Source organism: Phoenix dactylifera, chromosome 18 (assembly GCF_009389715.1).
Source record: "Phoenix dactylifera cultivar Barhee BC4 chromosome 18, palm_55x_up_171113_PBpolish2nd_filt_p, whole genome shotgun sequence".
Taxonomy (NCBI): domain Eukaryota; kingdom Viridiplantae; phylum Streptophyta; class Magnoliopsida; order Arecales; family Arecaceae; genus Phoenix; species Phoenix dactylifera.
The window spans coordinates 890,805-908,643 of NC_052409.1; the positions used below are offsets into that span (position 1 = coordinate 890,805).

General features: G+C 41.4%; 1 protein-coding gene and 1 long non-coding RNA gene across 2 annotated transcripts; both read left to right on the forward strand.

Moving 5' to 3' along the window:
• The first annotated feature begins 6,417 nt into the window (after nt 1-6,417).
• LOC120104380 lies at nt 6,418-11,611 on the forward strand. Its single transcript, XM_039115308.1, has 9 exons — nt 6,418-6,684; nt 6,784-6,843; nt 6,959-7,006; nt 7,194-7,326; nt 7,413-7,489; nt 10,667-10,762; nt 10,846-10,916; nt 11,188-11,278; nt 11,365-11,611. Exons 1-9 carry the CDS (start codon nt 6,454-6,456, stop codon nt 11,485-11,487), a joined length of 930 nt encoding a protein of 309 aa, XP_038971236.1. The 5' UTR covers nt 6,418-6,453; the 3' UTR covers nt 11,488-11,611.
• Nucleotides 11,612-17,061: 5,450 nt separating this feature from the next.
• LOC103723750 lies at nt 17,062-17,423 on the forward strand. The gene is made up of 3 exons (XR_003383006.2): nt 17,062-17,121; nt 17,211-17,306; nt 17,390-17,423. It is a non-coding gene; the product is annotated as an uncharacterized LOC103723750 (long non-coding RNA).
• Nucleotides 17,424-17,839: the final 416 nt, after the last annotated feature.

Genomic DNA, 17,839 nt, shown 5'->3' on the forward strand with positions numbered 1-17,839 from the left:
CTATCAGATACAGAGTGAAACTGAGTCCTCAGCCACTCCATCCTCACAGACTGACCGCGCGATGACAGTACCTCCTGACGCGCGTCTCCAGCTGACACCCCCAACAACTCCACAAGTAGCTCCTCAGCATCCCGATCACTCATCCTCTCAGGAGAAACTGCTACTGAGGCACCTGCGACAGGAATCCCTAAAATGGCGGATACATCATCCAACGTGATAGTGATCTCGCCAAATGGTATATGGAAGGTGTTCGTCTCGGGCTGCCATCTCTCTACGAAGCCCGAAATCAGAATCTTATCGGTGAATCGATAAGAGCACTGTACTAACTCTATGAGGCCCGACTGCCTCAATAGTGCTTTGAACCTGGTATTTGGTTGGTTTGAAGACCACCACTTCCATTCACCAACCTTGGCAGTATGGTTCATGCACTTTAGTGGAGCCCGTTCCTGTAATATAAATGTATAATTACTACTACTTTATAAAACATCAATAAACAAAATATAATGCTATGACAAATAAACAATACCTGTTGCCTCCAGATGGAAGCTGCTATATGCGTCCTGAAACTGATCAGGACGGACTCATCCTCTGGACCTCCTGGACATGGTCCAACGGACTCATCGTCTTCGCCCCTAGCGGGCATATCATCATGCTCTGACTCAGGAGAGGGCGATGGCATATGAGCAGGCTCGGGAGAAGCAATCCTAGCACGACGTCTCCTAGCTGACGCCGTAGATCTAACTCTGAAGGGACCGAGATCCATGTCTGAAAATATAGAAATTCAATGTTAGGCTATATCAAAGAAAATAATTCAATTGCATACATAAATGAGAGGATCTGTTTGGCACAAAATTCAGCACGGCACGCGATTTGGCACCAGAAGCCTTCTGTTCGGCTGCACAGTGCCGAACAGAAGGCTTCTTCTGTTCGGCTGCACAGAGCCGGACAGAAGCCTTCTGTTCGGCTGCACAGTGCCGGACAGAAGCCTTCTGTTCGGCACTGTGCAGCCGAACAGAAGGCTTCTGTTCGGTTGAGGGTTGCCGAACAGAAGGCTTCTGTTCGGCACTGTTCAGCCGAACAGAAGCCTTTTGTTCGGCGATCCAGTGCCGAACGGAGCACGAACCGTGAAAAAAAAAATGCCGGCGGGGGGGGGGGGGGGGGAGCTACCTCGAGGTGGTCGTGGAGGCGCCGGCGAGGTGCTCGTTGCTCGGGAGATGGCCGGGGAGGTGGTTCCGGGAGAAGCCGGCGAGGTGGTCGGAGATCGGGAGAATGCCGGTGACGAGAGGGAGAAGGGGGAACGGGGGGGTTTTGGGCGTTGCCGAGGTGCTTTGGGCGGAACAGTTCAAAGGGAGACGGAGGGGGTTTGGCCGCCGGCGAGGTGCTTGAGGCGAGGTTTTTTGGGCGGAAGGGAGAAGCCGGCGGGTGTTTTGGAGGGGAAGAGCGGGGTGGGGGGGGGTTTGGGGGGTGTAGAGAGCAATTTAGGTGAGGGGGTGGGGAGGGTGGGGGGTAATTTAGGAATTTTTAATTTTTTAGGGGTGTCCTTGGCAAATGGGGGGTGTAGAGAGTATTTAATTTTTTTTTAATTTTTGGGGGGTGTCCTGAGCAATAAGGGGGGTGTATATAGAACCACCCCTTGTTTGCTGATGCTAGCTCGGAAAGCTTTTGGGAGCATCCCTTCGATTTTAGTAAACCGAGTCGGATGTGCTCCGTATCCAATTTAGCTGCTCTTGTCATGCTTCCAATCCAAAAACAGAGGTCGAGGATATTGCAATCAATCGTCGTACATACGGAAGGATTGGTCCTACAAATGTGAAGAACTTTCAACCTGCTAATAAATTTAATATAAATATGATAATATATAATTCATACATAGATAATAATAATGATTAAAATAACTAAATTTTTTTAAATAAAATATTTAATATATTCATATAGATCACGAAGAGAAAGAAGCAAGATAAATCATGAGATTTGCAACTCTAAAATGAACTTCGAGTACCTAGCATATATGCAGTTACTCCTCAAATAAATTTATTTTTAAAAATGCTATATTTTTTATAGAAAAATGCTTTTTTTTCGGCGGAATTCTGCAGCTGACTATGGTGGAAGGACATGACTCACATCGACCTGCAGAGCACTCGAACCACATTTGTTCTCGTCACCTCTAAGCCGAAGTTTAAGAAATTGAGCAAACACAATGGTCTTTACTCATTCCTGTGAAGGGTGGGTGGACCGATTGCACTCGAGTGGGATGGATGCATCAGCTCACTGCTCACCAATAGAGTCATAAAAAAGAAGTTGGCAAAGATGAGGCACGGACACATAACTTTCTCAAAAGAACCCTTCCGACTGCTGAGTAGTAAAGGAGGCGACCCGGTTCGCAGTTCTGTTCACCTTCCGATAGACATGAGCGGCCTGGAAAGAGCCACAATCTCTCACTAACTTGCAGATGTCACAAAGCAACGGCTGTACGTCCCCATACCTGTGCTCATCTTGAATCCATTCGATCATGGTGGTAGAATCCTCTTTAAGGTAGATGCTATCTGCACCTAGAACACGTCTCGCATAAGTGATGCTCTCCTAGGCAGCTCTCAGCGCTACCTCTATGATAGTCGCATCGAAAGTGCGTCGCTCTCTTGCTGCGACCAATTTGGAATCATAACCTCTGATCACAAAACCTATACCTCCTTTACCTCCACCATCGGACACACTACCGTCGAAATTTACCTTGAGATGCTAGAGGGTGCGGGCTCCCAAGAGACATAGGCAAATCTGGACACTGTAAAAGTAAATTGGAAGCCCCATATGTCCCTAGCTATCCCAGACGAAGTCACCGTGGTAGTCTTGGTAATCTCCGCAACATGAAGAAGAGCTCTGTCCACCACAATCCTTGGGTTTACCCTTCTATTTTTAAAGATGCGGGCATTGCTGTCAAGTCAAATGTGATAGGCCAAGAGGGGATTAGTGATACCCCACTCTGTTGTGCTCAGTCTCCGCAGGAAATCCTTCTTTTTTTTTTGTACAAGAGGGAATCCTTCAAATGGCCTACAAAGTCCTCTACTGAAGCCATAGATCGTGACAAGGAGAACAGAGCCCTCCTCCAGATCTCTATCGCATGTGGGCAACAAAGTAGAACATGGTTGATGGATTCCTCTGTGTCAGGGCATCCCGCACACGCAGTACTAGTCCTAACACCTTTTCTGGCCAGCATACTCCTGGTCGGCAAATAGCTCCATGCCACCTTCTAGATGAACAGGGCCACTTGTAGATGGACGTGCATCCTCCAAATCCAGCCCAAAGACTAAAGTAAGAGATACCATGCATTATGAGAAAACAATTACAAATTGCTTTCATTAGTTGATGAATGTAATGATGGATGCATCATGTATGTAATATATCATGCATGCTTGCATTTGATTGTTTACCACATGAAAAATTAGATGCAGTCTCAGATGTATTTTGGTGTTGCAATCAATGATATGCACTTGGCTCTTCTAATCCTTCCTATTTCAGCAATATTCTGGGCGAACATTGAGGGTAAACTTTTCAGATAAACCCAAGCCCAAAGAGCCCTTGTACCCTGAAACCGACTACAAGCTCTTGGTGGGTAATCTATCCTGGTCGGTTACATCTGAAAGCTTGACCCAAGTGTTTCAGGAATATGGTAATGTGGTCGGAGCTCGAGTTCTTTATGATGGAGACTCCGGCCGATCTCGTGGTTATGGCTTCGTATGCTACTCGACCAAGGAAGAGATGGTTGCTGCTCTCCAATACCTCAACGGAGCAGTAAGTGTTTCATTCTTCTTAATGTATAATTCTATGTTGATAATTTGCTATAAAGCTATATATCCTTTTAGAGCTTGAGTACACAGTATGCAGCACAGATAGATGTATTCACACATCATTGGGTTCTTTATTCTAGTTAAGATCCGAAAGAAGATTATTTTGGTATGTGCTTTAATGCTTGGCGGATCTAATGCAACTTAAGTTGATGGTGAATTGTCCACTAATTTGCAGGAGCTAGAAGGCCGAGCTATGCGAGTTAGCTTGGCTCTAGGAAAGAAATCATAAATGAAATCTTGGATTGAAGATATTTGAAGCAAGCTTCCAACAATAACGTATATGGAAAGTCGGAATTGCTCCAAAGCATTGAAAGGGAGATCCTTTACTTTTTCAATATTACATTTGTCATCCATTTCGCAAATCCCACTAGATTGCAGGGACGGCGGCAGCTATATTGTGCTGAAATTTGGTTGGATCAAATGTGAACTACCCCCTGTTATCTCTAGATAGTCTGGAATTAGTGTGGTTCCGTTCAAACATGCCACGACACTTGGAAACACTTTTCTTTTTAATACCATCGTGTTTACTTTCCTGCAGTACAGTGAAGAAATGATTGAAAAAATTACTGTCGCAATATTAGAGATGATCATGGATTGATGGAATTTGGAAAGAAAAGGGAAAGAAAATGCAGTGGAAGGAAAAAGGAGCCATGGAAGACAATTCCCCCCCCCTCTACTTTTTTCTTCAACAAATTTTTAGCAGTTTATGATTACCATTTAAGTCGTGAGGTGGGCGGAAATAAAAATGCTTGTTTAGCCCTACCGTTTGCTATCAGGCTGGTCTCGGGCCCTGCAATATAGGCCTGAGATCGAGCCAGGCCTAGGTATGTTTCCAACTTTATAGTTCGGCCAGACCCAGTTCATGCTTAGGTGTAAGTCCCATATAAGGATTCTCATTTTTTGTTCTTAAAATTTACCTTTTTTCTAGAAGGTGAAACTAATAATGTCTTGATCTTCTCTTTTCCCTTTTTTAATATGATTAAGCCAAATTGAGAGGAAAAAGAATTTTATTTTTTTTTAAAAAATATAAATTATAATTCAAGAGTGCAGAAATTCTGCACTTCAATTTTTTTTTGGTGAAGCAGTTTTTTAATATTAGTCGATAACATCAACTGATGAAGAGCATAGACTGCATCTACCACTACAAATTTTGTGGTTTTTGAACTCGATCATCTCCCATGAGGAATAGTTGACTTGAAGGGCGCATGTCATGACTCATAATAAGTTAGATTTCCATTTTGTTGGGTGAATAGTATTAATCTTTTTTTTCAGACCTCTATTATATATTACGTGTCTGCTCCTTGCAGCTCAATATGGAAAAAGAAAACCTAAGACCAAATAACTGGGGTGAAAGGTAAGGGGGCTGGCAACTTTAGAATTTAGTTGATATTTAGCTAATTATGTTATCGATTGACTATTCCTTTGCACTCAAATATTAGAGCCGTTTGGTATCGCTTTTGTTCTATTTTTGTTTCGAAAAGCATGGGCTGAGCAATATATATGATCAAACACATCTAATTTTTTAAAATATGTATAAATTTCTTTTTTTTTTTTTGTGGTGACAGGGCACTCTAAATACATTGAAAAATGGTGGCTCAAACCCTCTTCCAACCAAATCTTTTCTAGGTCAAGCTTGATCCCCTGCCATGCCGCATGGAGCTCGACCTCAAATTTATTGCAAATGACCTGCAACATTTCTATGAAAAACAAAAGTAGCGATGATGCTAAGCAGACCCTAAAGTTTCAGATATTTTTGTTTTGATTGGGAGAAGAGAGATAAGATGAAGATGTGCCACAGGAGTTGTTGGACAAGCAATTAAGTCATTATTTTTCAAAAAAAAGAAAGAAGAAGAAAACAGAACTACAGAAGATGGTGACGTATCATTTGCCTTCTATACAAGTAGAAAAGAAATAGGCCTCATGTGATATGGAAATGCTATGCTTCATCATTTAGTGGCATAGTATTTCTCCTCGTGTGCTGCTTCAACTGTGCTTGCGCCATAAATAATACTAGCTTCCACTTCTCATGGTGAGGTATGAAAGTTTGCAGCTTCTTAATTTTGAGGTGACTGGCATCCTACGAAGTCAATCCAATGATATTGTTGGCTTAGCTCGTTCTCTTAATATAAAACTAAAGCGAGAGATACATGGAATCACCATACCAAAGCAGTAAGCATCATTACTTTTTATCACACCAAAAATTCATATATAGATATTTAGGTATACCATGTCAAACATAAAAATGGTTAAGAACGCAAAAAAACTGTGTCAAATTTGAAATCTAAAAAAGGCTGAGAATGTTTTGATTAATGAAAATTTGAGGATTAACACAAATGTTTTACTTGTACAAATTGAAGAATATTGTTATCATGATGGCTCGAGAATGATGATGAGCGAACCAAATATGCAGTGGATTGGGCCCGATTCCCGCCCAATAGAGCGGTTTGCATTGGAATGTGGGCTAATGAGGCCCATAATTGGGCCAACCACGCATCCAGGACGACGCGTGTCTCTCCATCACATAAAATTTCTTTTTTTTTTAAAAAAAAAGAAAAAGGTAATATGAGGGGAGCGAGGCACATCTCCTCATGGCCATCGCATAAAATTTCGAATGGCATCTCTCCTCTCCTCCCCGTCTCTCCCCGCTCTCTCCCCCTCCCTTGCCCCCGTCTTTTACGGAATTCCCCGTAACGTTCCTTCCCTTCTCCCCTCCGAATCCCTCTGCACGAAGTCCTCGAGAATTCGAGCCCTCGTCGTCTCCTTCGCGCTCTCGGAGTCCGATTCCCCCAAATCCCTCGACGACGACGCTGCCGCCCTTCTCCCTCTCCTTCAAGACCTCGCGGTAAGCGCCATTCTCCCACCCCCCTCTCCCTCTCGTGGATTCCTTCTAGCCTTGGGTTAGGGTTAGAGCTTACGTCTCTGCGTGGGCCGCTGCGTCCAGGATTGCCTAAAGCTACCCCCGGATTACCTTGCAAGGCTCCCGGGGGATCTCCGGCTCGATGTAAGTGCCTTTCCCGCGATCTGGTTTTCGATTTGAGCTCCATTGGTTGGTTCGATTGTTGGTTTCTGATTTAGGGGTTTTTTCCTTCCTGCGCTCTTCTCGAGTGCTGGTGAAGCTAAATGATGCGGCATTTGATCTTTCGAACGGGCCCGTGCTGGATGAGGTCAGTAATTCTCCTCTTTAATTTTATGGTAAGAGGGTTTTAAGTTTTGTTCTATCTGGAATGTCGGAGGTTCTTGATGAGATAGTGTTTAAGACGATAATAAGGCCCGAATAAGCTGTTGTACTTGAGCAACACGAGAATGATTTGGGGATATCATAGATATTACGGTACTAGATCTCTGTTTCAGTGCGGTCAGGAGGTGGGGGAAATGCTCTTAAATCTTTCTCGAGCATGGGAACAGGCTGATACTTCTACTTCAAATAGCATCGCAAGACAGCTCCCGTCTTTAGAGAGTTCTTTGACTGACAATGTCAAACCAGGCAAGGATGAAATAGCTATTAAACCTTGATCAATAACTGCAATATGAACTCACTCTATTTTCCATCTCCTCCTTTTCATGGTGTAGCACTTGGCAAACGTTTGGTATCTGCTGGAAGAAGATTTGAGGCTATGGGAATGTACGGTCAAGGAGAGCCACAAAGGGTAATATTCAGACTTGGATCTTATAGTGCATTTACTTTTTGAACCCAGTCATATACTAATGATGATTTAGGAACTTTTTTCGCCCCTCTTTGTCATTTAGACAATTATTTGATATCACAGGGGAACTGCACTTAAGAAGTTGTAAGCAAAACCAAATCATATTGAGTAGATTTGCGTGGTAGTATTCGAATTATTGCAACAACCCTCATATTTGTGTAGACCTACAGCTGTTACACTACTTTAATAATCATTAAAATTTCTCCATTTGAAATTTTGAATTTTTATGCCCCATTAAGATATTCAGCTATTCTGTATTTTCTAAATTCCTTAAAATATCTGCATGGTTGATGCTTATTAGAAGTAGACCTATAAGGTTCGATAAAATTTGCAAGTCAAGTGAGACACTTCATTGTTCCTCCAGCCTGTCTCAGATGATGATGAGGCATATCATAGAATCAGTAATATATTTAGGGCAAATGCAAACAAGTCTTTTGTCAATATTCTGTAGCAGCGCTAAGCGACCTAGGTTGCTCTTTTATATAGATAATCCTTAATTAGCAGTTTAGCACAGATACTCAAATCATACTGCTAATTTCAGAGACTGACAACAAAAAATATTCTGTTGTTCTGGCTGTTGATGATTGGATGATTTTATCTTCTTCATTGTCTAGAATGGCAACTTTTGCTTCATTCTGCCGGTTGGAGGGTGACTTGGGATGCCTGTGAATCCTTTATTCTTTAGTTGCATCAGGTTAAAGATCGTACTTGCGAATGCTAGCAAATCTTGTCTTAACAGGACATTATGTATGTTATTGTTCTATGTTGCACTGATGATTGGATGACAAATTGTATCATGATTTTGCTTCTGCCATGGAATTTGTCAGAGCAAGCAAGCCATAGTCGGACCCAAGTCCTAAATCTAGGGATCAAAGTCTGATCCATTGGCAAGTATTCCAGGTTCACATTTACCCTAGTTTATCTGTATTGTCCACATCATTATCTTCTAGCTTGATGTCATCATCATTAACATCTTGAAGTAGACAGTAATCAGTCAGTAACATTGAAAGAAACTCGGCTCACCACCTAATGGCAGGTAATATGCTACTCCTTTTGACATGGAGCACATATCATCGAGGTCATTTTTGTCATGCAATGTCGCTAGCCTCCCTTTGTATCCGAAATCTTAGCATCTTTCTTTTTTTTGGAGAAAGCCCAGCTGAAAATTGGGGCGAGGTTGGGATCAAACCAAGGTCTCTTGTATCAGCACAAAAGACTACCAACTCAGCCAGTTGGGGTCTCCAAATCTTAACACTTTTAACTTCAATTCTTTAAAATTTTGATTTATTATTTTCTACTCATGAATCTACATTGTTGATGCCTGCTTTGTGTCAAGCTCCATTTAGCATAAGGTGGATCACTTACCACACCATCTCAAGGTTTTTGTTGGCTACGTTCTAAATCCAGCCAATCATTTACTCTTCCTTGTCATTGTATGTTATCTGAATGAAGGAAACCGCAGCAATCCTTTATTATCTTATTTCATATGATCCACTTAAAATGATCATGTCATACTGGGTTTATGATATCTACTGTTATTTGAGTACTTCAATTTTTCAGAATTTTGGAGTTCTGATACTCTTGGAAACTTGGACTGAACATGCTGCAGCATGACACTGTTAGACTCAATTGGGGTGCCTTGCTTACTTCATAGATGTCAGTACCTAGCATGTCTTCTTGAATTGTTAAGCCATTGAATACACAATAGCAATTGATGGCATTTGAATTCTAAACTATCTTATTGCTAGTTAATACTAGCTTAAAGAATCAAGAATCCTCTAGTAAATTCACTGATTTCTTCATTTCTTAAATGCTATTGTGGCAAGAATGAAAGTTTACTTAAACAGAAAGTGTCCATGGCATGCCAACATACTATAGTTTCCAGCAAATCTTGAAATGTTTATTTTTTTAATTATGATATATTGCACTATATGGATGTGTCCCTTTGCTGGGTTTTAAAAGTTTGAACGGTCAGACTCTTGCAGGCACGTGGACACTGGGCATTGGTGCCATGTGTTTAGGTAACAGTCTTTATCTTATATACAAAATGCTTGTCCAGCCAATGTTGAAACTCACTGTATATCAGATGAATTTTTTTTTTTTTTTGCACTTTCTCTTACAGGTAGATGAGACCGTTTTTGGGAGTGCAGTGATAACAGTTTTTTTTTTTTTTTTCAAATGCCTTTTAGAACCACTAAAGTATAGCCGCTGCTTAGCAGCATAAGAAGACAAACAAAAGTAGACCTTTTATTTACGTATCTATTAGTGCTATTTTGCTTCCATCATTACTGCAGTATTGTTTGGTGATAGTGATATGGATCCATTAGTTCTTTGAAGACATCATAATTTTAAATGGAGCCTTACAGATAAGGTTTGTCTAACCCCTAGACAAGGATGGCATGCATAAAACATATTGATGTATTTCTGAATAATAACTGACGTGGCTTTGAAACTGCTTTGTGGCCTTGGAAAATTATTTGCAGAGTATGATGGTTAGGAGTCAGGACTTGCTTAAAGAGTTGCACATCTGGTGAAGCTAATGACTATATGCTTGAAATTTTTCCTGTTTTAAAGTTTTTGGCTTTCCCCTGTGCAGAAGGCTCAGAAATAACTTGGTGGCTGATAGGTTTGTGGGGAAGACTAGGAGAGGAGAATCATGGGTGTGGCGGTTTCAGTAGTTGATGGCTATAAGCGCCAACCATGGGGTTAACTTGGCAAGTAGATTTTGGGTGAAATCGCCAGGTGAGAGTTGAGGAGTTGGGTGGTTATCTTCCAGCTCAGATACCTAGCAAAAAGGTTCAGAGAGCAGACCACGGAAATGCCTAAAAGTATACTCAAAAGCCCTACTTGAGTCACTATCTATACATGGTGAATTCAAAGAAGAGATAGTCGTTTGAACAAAACTGTTTAATCATCATTTATGCAAACTATTTGTGGCAGTTTGAACGGTGCTACAGCTAACGGTTCCATTCTTTATAGTGATGACATAGGTTATAGTTTCTCTGACTATCATGCATTTGAGTCATGACCTGTATGTTCAGATTAATTACCTAGTAGAAATTATATTGATTAACCTTAATCCTCAGTGCCATCATGAGTATTACATATCAATTCTTGCAGATTGCCAAAGCTATGATCAAAACTGGGAAGCTGCTGTCTAGAGGTTCTGCTATAGAAACTGATGAGAGGCCTAAGAAGGAAAGCAGGATGCTGAAGGTAACAGATTCTATTGCATACTTCAACTATATTATATGTTTTAATATTAAAACTGAGATCGAAGTTCCATCGTTATTTTGCAGTTTGGAGAATTACAAGTTGAGTTGACTCCAGGGAAAGCTTACATTGGTGCTGCTATTGGTTTTGTTTTTGGGTAAGTCCAGCTCTTCAGCATTTCAACTAGTATAGTGTATTTCTTAGTTTGGTAACTGTGGGATCGAGAACCACGAACATCACTTATGGGTGACAAGAGAAAGTGTTCAAGGCCATTTCCTGGGTGGTGGTGGTTCTCCACGGACAGGCATCTGATCTTGATCAGGCAGCTATGAGTGAGATTCCTGATTGTTTTACAGTGTGAAAATTTGAGTTGATCATCATCAATTTATCTGAAGAATGTGTTAATTATCTGTGGACTTTGAAATTAGATTACTCTCTTGGGAACTAAGTCAGGGCATCCAAAGCATTCCAGAAAGTTCATTGCAGTATGCAAATGATAATGCACTGCTCCTAGCAAAGGTGTCCACAAAATTACGCAGTTTTTTTTTCCCCACAGGAGAATTATAACTGCTGTTTAATTACTTTGGTGCATGTTTTGAATGCAGTCGCTAAGAGGAGCTCTTCTTGTACTCGGTTTCTCATCTGCAGTCTTATCTGTGGTTGCTTCGATGGCACTTGTGTTGTTAGGAAGACAACTGAGTTCCCAAAGCAAGACAAAGAAACCGTAAATAATCAGGTTTACAAATGTCAGCTTGCTATTTTAAAGCTACGGATGTATTTTGTTGAAGTGTAATTGAAATATTTCAAATTCCTCCATGCATATGTTAAAATTTGCGTGCTTATTGGCCAAAATGAGGGGTATGCAAACTGATACAATAAGATGGGGGGAATATGAATTGGCGGTCATCAAAGCAGGGCAGCAACATCCTGTCCTGCTGCAAGGGTCGCGCCTAAACCACAACCGCAGTTGAAAGCAACACGTCGGTCTTCAAAATGAATCAAAATAATCAGAATCCTAATAAGATTCATTGGTGGATTAGATGCTTTTGGAGAGGCGTGCAGGCGGATTAGATGCTTCTGTCAACTCAAGACTTGAGGCAAACACGATTAATAATTTAATATAGACCATTAGGTATAATTTGTATTATTAAGTAATATTTTTTTTGCATTCTATATTAGTTTATATTATTTTTATTATATAGAATCTGTACATAAAAAAATATTTTTTTTTCTCTTGATGAACCAAGTGAAATTATAGAGTAGGTACATGAATAAATCTAAAATGTACTTATGATGGAATAGAAATATATATATATATATATATATATATATATATATATATATATATATATATATATATATATATATATATATATATATATATTCTCTTGATGACTCCAGCCAAATTGATGCTCGTTTTTGCAAAGTGTGGGTTCAATTGAAACAACGGAGCAACATGCACGGACTTCCATCGAGAGGCAGCAGAGGAACCATGCGCATCGATTACACAATCCAAGGATGCCGGTAGGGAGCAACAATGCAAACCAGCGACCCAAAAGTGGACGCCAAGAAGATAACAGTGATGTCTTCAACGGGGCGATGGGGGGGAAGTTTAGGACGGTACGTGATGGATGCCAGGGAAGAGGAGAAGAAGCCGAGAAAAGAGAAGGCAAACATGTCCATCGAGGTGAAGTTGGCGACGCTGGGCTTCGTCAAAGCTTGCCCATCTCCCATGGCGACGTAGGACGAGAAGAGTGTCACCACCACGCCTATAGCGAACATGGGCATGCCTTGGACCAAAGTGCGCAGAGCTGAGTGGTTGCTTGCCTCTCTACCATATCCATCTCTATGTGGTCTCGTGCTGGAGAGTCGCGATTCCGCGCCTCAACAGCTTCTCATCTCAGACATGAGGTGAAGTTTTCGCCGTTGCACGGAGGCCGTCGTAAGTTATAGATAGGGAAGGGCAGAGAAGTGCACGGAGACAGTCGCAATTTACGGAGGGCAAAGGAGTTTCATTGAGCGTAGGAACGAGCGGGGTATATAAAGGGAGGGATCCTTCTAAAATAAAATCAAGACTTTCTGGATAGGCATATAAAAAAAGCGGTCCCCCGTTGTTGCTTTCCGAAACGCGGATTCGATCTGTTGGACCCCACTACATTCCTTCTTCTGTAAGGCGGCAGGCCGGCACCTTTGGAATCTGTCACGCGAAAAAACATATTATCATCGTTAAAATTTGTTTGACCAAAGATTACAAAAGTTTGGAAGGTTAATGGGCGGTGGATTGGATGGCGTCCTTTGTCGCCAACCATTAAGTGGACCATCTATAGGTGAGCGAGACGGAGCTGCCTAATGGGCTCCCGAATGTATTGCTTTTTATTTTTTTTTATTGTATCTGTACACGTTGTATGATTCTTCTATTCCAGCAAAAAAGAAAAAGAATCCAAAGTTTTAACCTTTGGAATCTTTGGCTCCTGTCCATAACATAGAGGGGCTCCTGTCCATAACATGGAAGGGCTCTTGTCATGACATGGAGGGGCTGTTGTCCATGACATGGAAGGGCTGTTGTCCAACACATCGTGCCGCCTTTAAGGAAAGAGTGGGAGTGCAGTCGCGCGGCCTTTAGGAGGAAAGTAGTGGGGAATGCAGGAGTGCGAAAGGATTACATCTTTGCGAATGCTTTGTTTTTTGAAGCTGGGTACAGACCCTACAAAATCCCCTCCCCACCGGCGCTTCTCTGCCCTTCCCTATCTATAACTTACGACGGCCTCCGTGCAACGGCGAACACTTCTCGTCATGTCTGAGATGGGAAGCTGCCGGGGCGCGGAATCCCGACTCTCCTGCACCAGCCCACATAGAAATGGAGATGGTAGGGAGGCCAGCAACCACTCAGCTCTGCGCACTTTGGTCCAAGGCATGCCCATGTTCGCTCTAGGCGTGGTGGCGACACTCTTCTCGCCCCACGTCGCCATGGGAGATGGGCAAGCTTTGACGAAGCCCAGCGTCGCCAACTTCACCTCGATGGACATGTTCGCCTTCTCTTTGCTCGGCCTCTTCTCCTCTTCCCTGGCATCCATCACGTATCGTCCTAAACTTCCCTCCATCGCCTCGCTCTTTGAAGACATCACTGTTATCTTCGTGGCGTCCACTTTTGGGTCGCTGGTTTGCATCGTTGCTGCCGTCCGGCATCCTTGGATTGTGTACTCGGTGTGCACAGTTCCTTTGCTGCCTCTCGATCCAAGTCCATGCATGTTGCTGCTCCGTTGTTTCAATTGGATCCTCCGCAAAACCCAGCATCAATTTTCGCTCATGCTCACGCCTTTGTGACAGCCTATCATGGCTGCTTAACAAATCGGTTCTCCTCTGTATGGTTGTCGACGTTGCTGGTTCTGCTGCTACCAATGGTCTGCCACCGTCGCTGCTGCTGATGGTCTGTTAAAATGTAAATCGAGACAAACAAAATAAATTATATATGTAAACGGATGGGCGAAGCTATTGTTACTGTTGACTAAAACTACGTCTTTGACCTGATTCCACTGTACTATTTGGGGTCGATGATTACCTTGGTGTTCTTCTTTCTTTTTTTTTTTGTTTGCCACAAATTACCTTGGTGTTCTTCGGTGAATGGGTTCTATTTGAGTAAACTGAGCTGGATGTGCTCTATATAAAATTTGGTTGGTCTTGTCCTGCTTCCAATCCAAAAACAGAGCTCGAGGACTTTGCAATTAATCGCCGTACACACGGGAGGATTAGTTCTACAAATATCAAGAACTCTCAACCTGCAAATAAATTTAATATAAATCTGATGATATGTAATTCATACATAGATAATAATAATTGTTAAAATAACTAAATCTTGAAAATAAAATATGTAATATATTCGTATAGATAATGGAGAGTCAAGATAATTCATGACATTTGCGATTTTAAAATGAACTTCGAGTACTCAGCTTATCCGCAGTTAATCCCCAAGTAAACTCATTTTTAAAAGATGCTATATTTTTTTAAAAAAATTTTGACAAAAATATGCAGCCAACGGTGATGGAAGGATATAACTCCTATCGACCCGCGGAGCGCTTAAGAAACTAAACAAACACAACAGTCTTTACTCATCATTCTGTGAAGGGCGGGCGGACCGATCACACTCAAGTGGAATGGATGCATTAGCTCACCACTCACCTGGCAGTGTTAAGATTCTCTTCCCTATATTTCTCTGTTCCAACCTGAAATCGAGCCTCATTTTTCTATTTTTGGGCCAAACCGAGACTTTCTTCTCGGTTTTGCCATCTCCGCCGGCCGCCACCTCCATCGCCAGCTCCACCGTACTAGTCGCCGGATCCCGGCACCCACCGCCAAACCCTCCCTCTCTCCTCTTCCCTCTCTTCCTCCTCTCTATTCTTCTTCTTCTTATTTCTTCTATTTTCTTCCCATTTTTTCCTATTTGTAATTAATTTAAAAAATGGAGAAATCCTCTCTTTCTCTCTCTACTTGACTCGTGGACCAGATACATTGATGATCCGGATGGCCTGTGTCATTACTGGACCAAACCCAGACCCCTGGCTGAACCCAAGCTAAAATTCTCTCTCCTTTTTTTTGGTAGAAAAGCTAAGATTGTCTCTTCTTTCCCTCTCTCTCTATAGACAGACTTAAGGATCCTAGTGTAAGCATTGCTTTTTTTTTTTGTTGTCGGAGTCCAAGTTGATCCAGTTTAGAGACCCTGAACTATCTCGGTACTCAGGTTGTAGATCGGCTCGTTACCTCGGCATTGTCAGATTTCTTTGGAATTAGATCATCATTGACCTTTATTGAGTCTCTTAAATCATGTCTGATTTTGATCAATTCAATTCACCTTGTTCAGATTGGCCCATGTATTCGGGTACTGCCGCCTGATTGACATTGCCTTTGATCTATTCTGATTTGAGCATAAAGCCATATCCGTAATATTAGTTTAATTTTGCCTGATTTCTATGTAGCATAAAGTTAATTATATTTTAATGACATTAAAGCAGGAGAACCTGGCCCGTCTAACTAGAGTGGGATTTTGAAATGATAAGAGATAAGTAACCTAATGCTTCAAAGTATGTATTCTAAATTTTTGATAAAATATTAATTATTTGATTAAATACTGATTATGATATTCATTTTATACTTAATTAAATGGGTCAAAATGTTGTTGTTATGATAGTAATTATTCTAAAATATATTATGTGTTATATTTTTAAATTTGAAAAATGTGACGGGTTGATTTTGTGCGCCGTTGCTGGGTTTAAAAAGTTTGAACGGTCAGACTATTGAAGGCACCTGGACACGGGGCATTGGTGCCTAGTGTTTAGGTAACAGTCTTTATCTTATATACAAAATGCGTGTCCATCCACTGTTGAAACTCACTGTGTATCAGATGATTTTATTTTTTTTGGCACTCTCTCTTACAGGTAGATGAGACCGTTTTTGGGAGTGCAGTGATAACAGTTTTCTTTTCTTTTTTCTTTTTTTTTTTTTTTCAAATGCTTTTTAGAACCACTAAAGTATAGCCGCTGCTTAGCAGCACAAGAAGACAAACGAATATAGACCTTTTATTTACGTATCTATTAGTGCTATTATGCTTCCATCATTACTGCAGTATTGTTTGGTGATAGTGATATGGATCCATTAGTTCGTTGAAGACATCATAATTTTAAATGGAGCATTACAGATAAGGTTTGTCCAGCCCTAGACAAGGATGGCATGAATAAATCATATTGATGTATTTCTGGATAATAACTGACGTGGCTTTGAAAGAGCTTGGTGGCCTTGGAAAATTATTTGCAGAGTATGATGGTTAGGAGTCAGGACTTGCTTAAAAGAGTTGCACATCTGGTGAAGCTAATGACTATATGCTTGAAACTTTTCCTGTTTTAAAGTTTTTGGCTTTCCCCTGTGCAGAAGGCTCAGAAATAACTTGGTGGCTGATAGGTTTGTGGAGAAGAGTAGAAGACTAGGAGAGGAGAATCATGGGTGTGGCGGTTTCAGCAGTTGATGGCTATAAGCGCCAACCATAGGGTTAACTTGGCAAGTTGATTTTGGGTGAAATCGCCAGGTGAGAGTTGAGGAGTTGGGTGGTTATCTTCCAGCTCAGATACCTAGCAAAAAGGTTCAGAGAGCAGACCACGGAAATGCCTAAAAGTACACTCAAAAGCCCCGCTTGAGTCACTATCTATGCATGGTGAATTCAAAGAAGAGAGAGTCGTTTGAACAAAACTGTTTAATCATCATTTATGCAAACTATTTGTGGCAGTTTGAACTGTGCTACAGCTAATGGTTCCATACTTTATGGTGATGACATAGGTTATAGTTTCTCTGACTATCATGCATCTGAGTCATGACCTGTATGTTCAGCTTAATTACCTAGTAGAAATTATATTGATTAACCTTAATCCTCGGTGCCATCATGGGTATTACGTATCAATTCTTGCAGATTGCCAAAGCTATGATCAAAACTGGGAAGCTGCTGTCTAGAGGTTCTGTTATAAAAACTGATGAGAGGCCTAAGAAGGAAAGCAGGATGCTGAAGGTAACAGATTCTATTGCACACTTCAACTATATTATATGTTTTAATATTAAAACTGAGATCGATGTTCCATCGTTATTTTGCAGTTTGGAGAATAACAAGTTGAGTGGACTCCAGGGAAAGCTTACATTGGTGCTGCTATTGGTTTTGATTTTGGGTAAGTGCAGCTCTTCAGCATTTCAACTAGTATAGTGTATTTCTTAGTTTGGTAATTAACTGTGGGATCGAGAACCACGAACATCACCTACGGGTGACAAAAGAAAGTGTTCAAGGCCATTTCCTGGGTGGTGGTGGTTCTCCATGGACAGGCATCCGCTCTTGATCAGGCAGCTATATATGAGTGAGATTCTTGATTGTTTTACAATGTGAAATTTGAGTTGATCATCATCAATTTATCTAAAGAATGTGTTAATTATCTGTGGACTTTGAGATTAGATTGCTCTCTTGGGAACTAAGTCAGGGCATCAAAGCATTCCGGAAAGTTCATTGCAGTATGCTAATGATACTGCACTGCTCCTAGCGAAGGTGTCGACAAA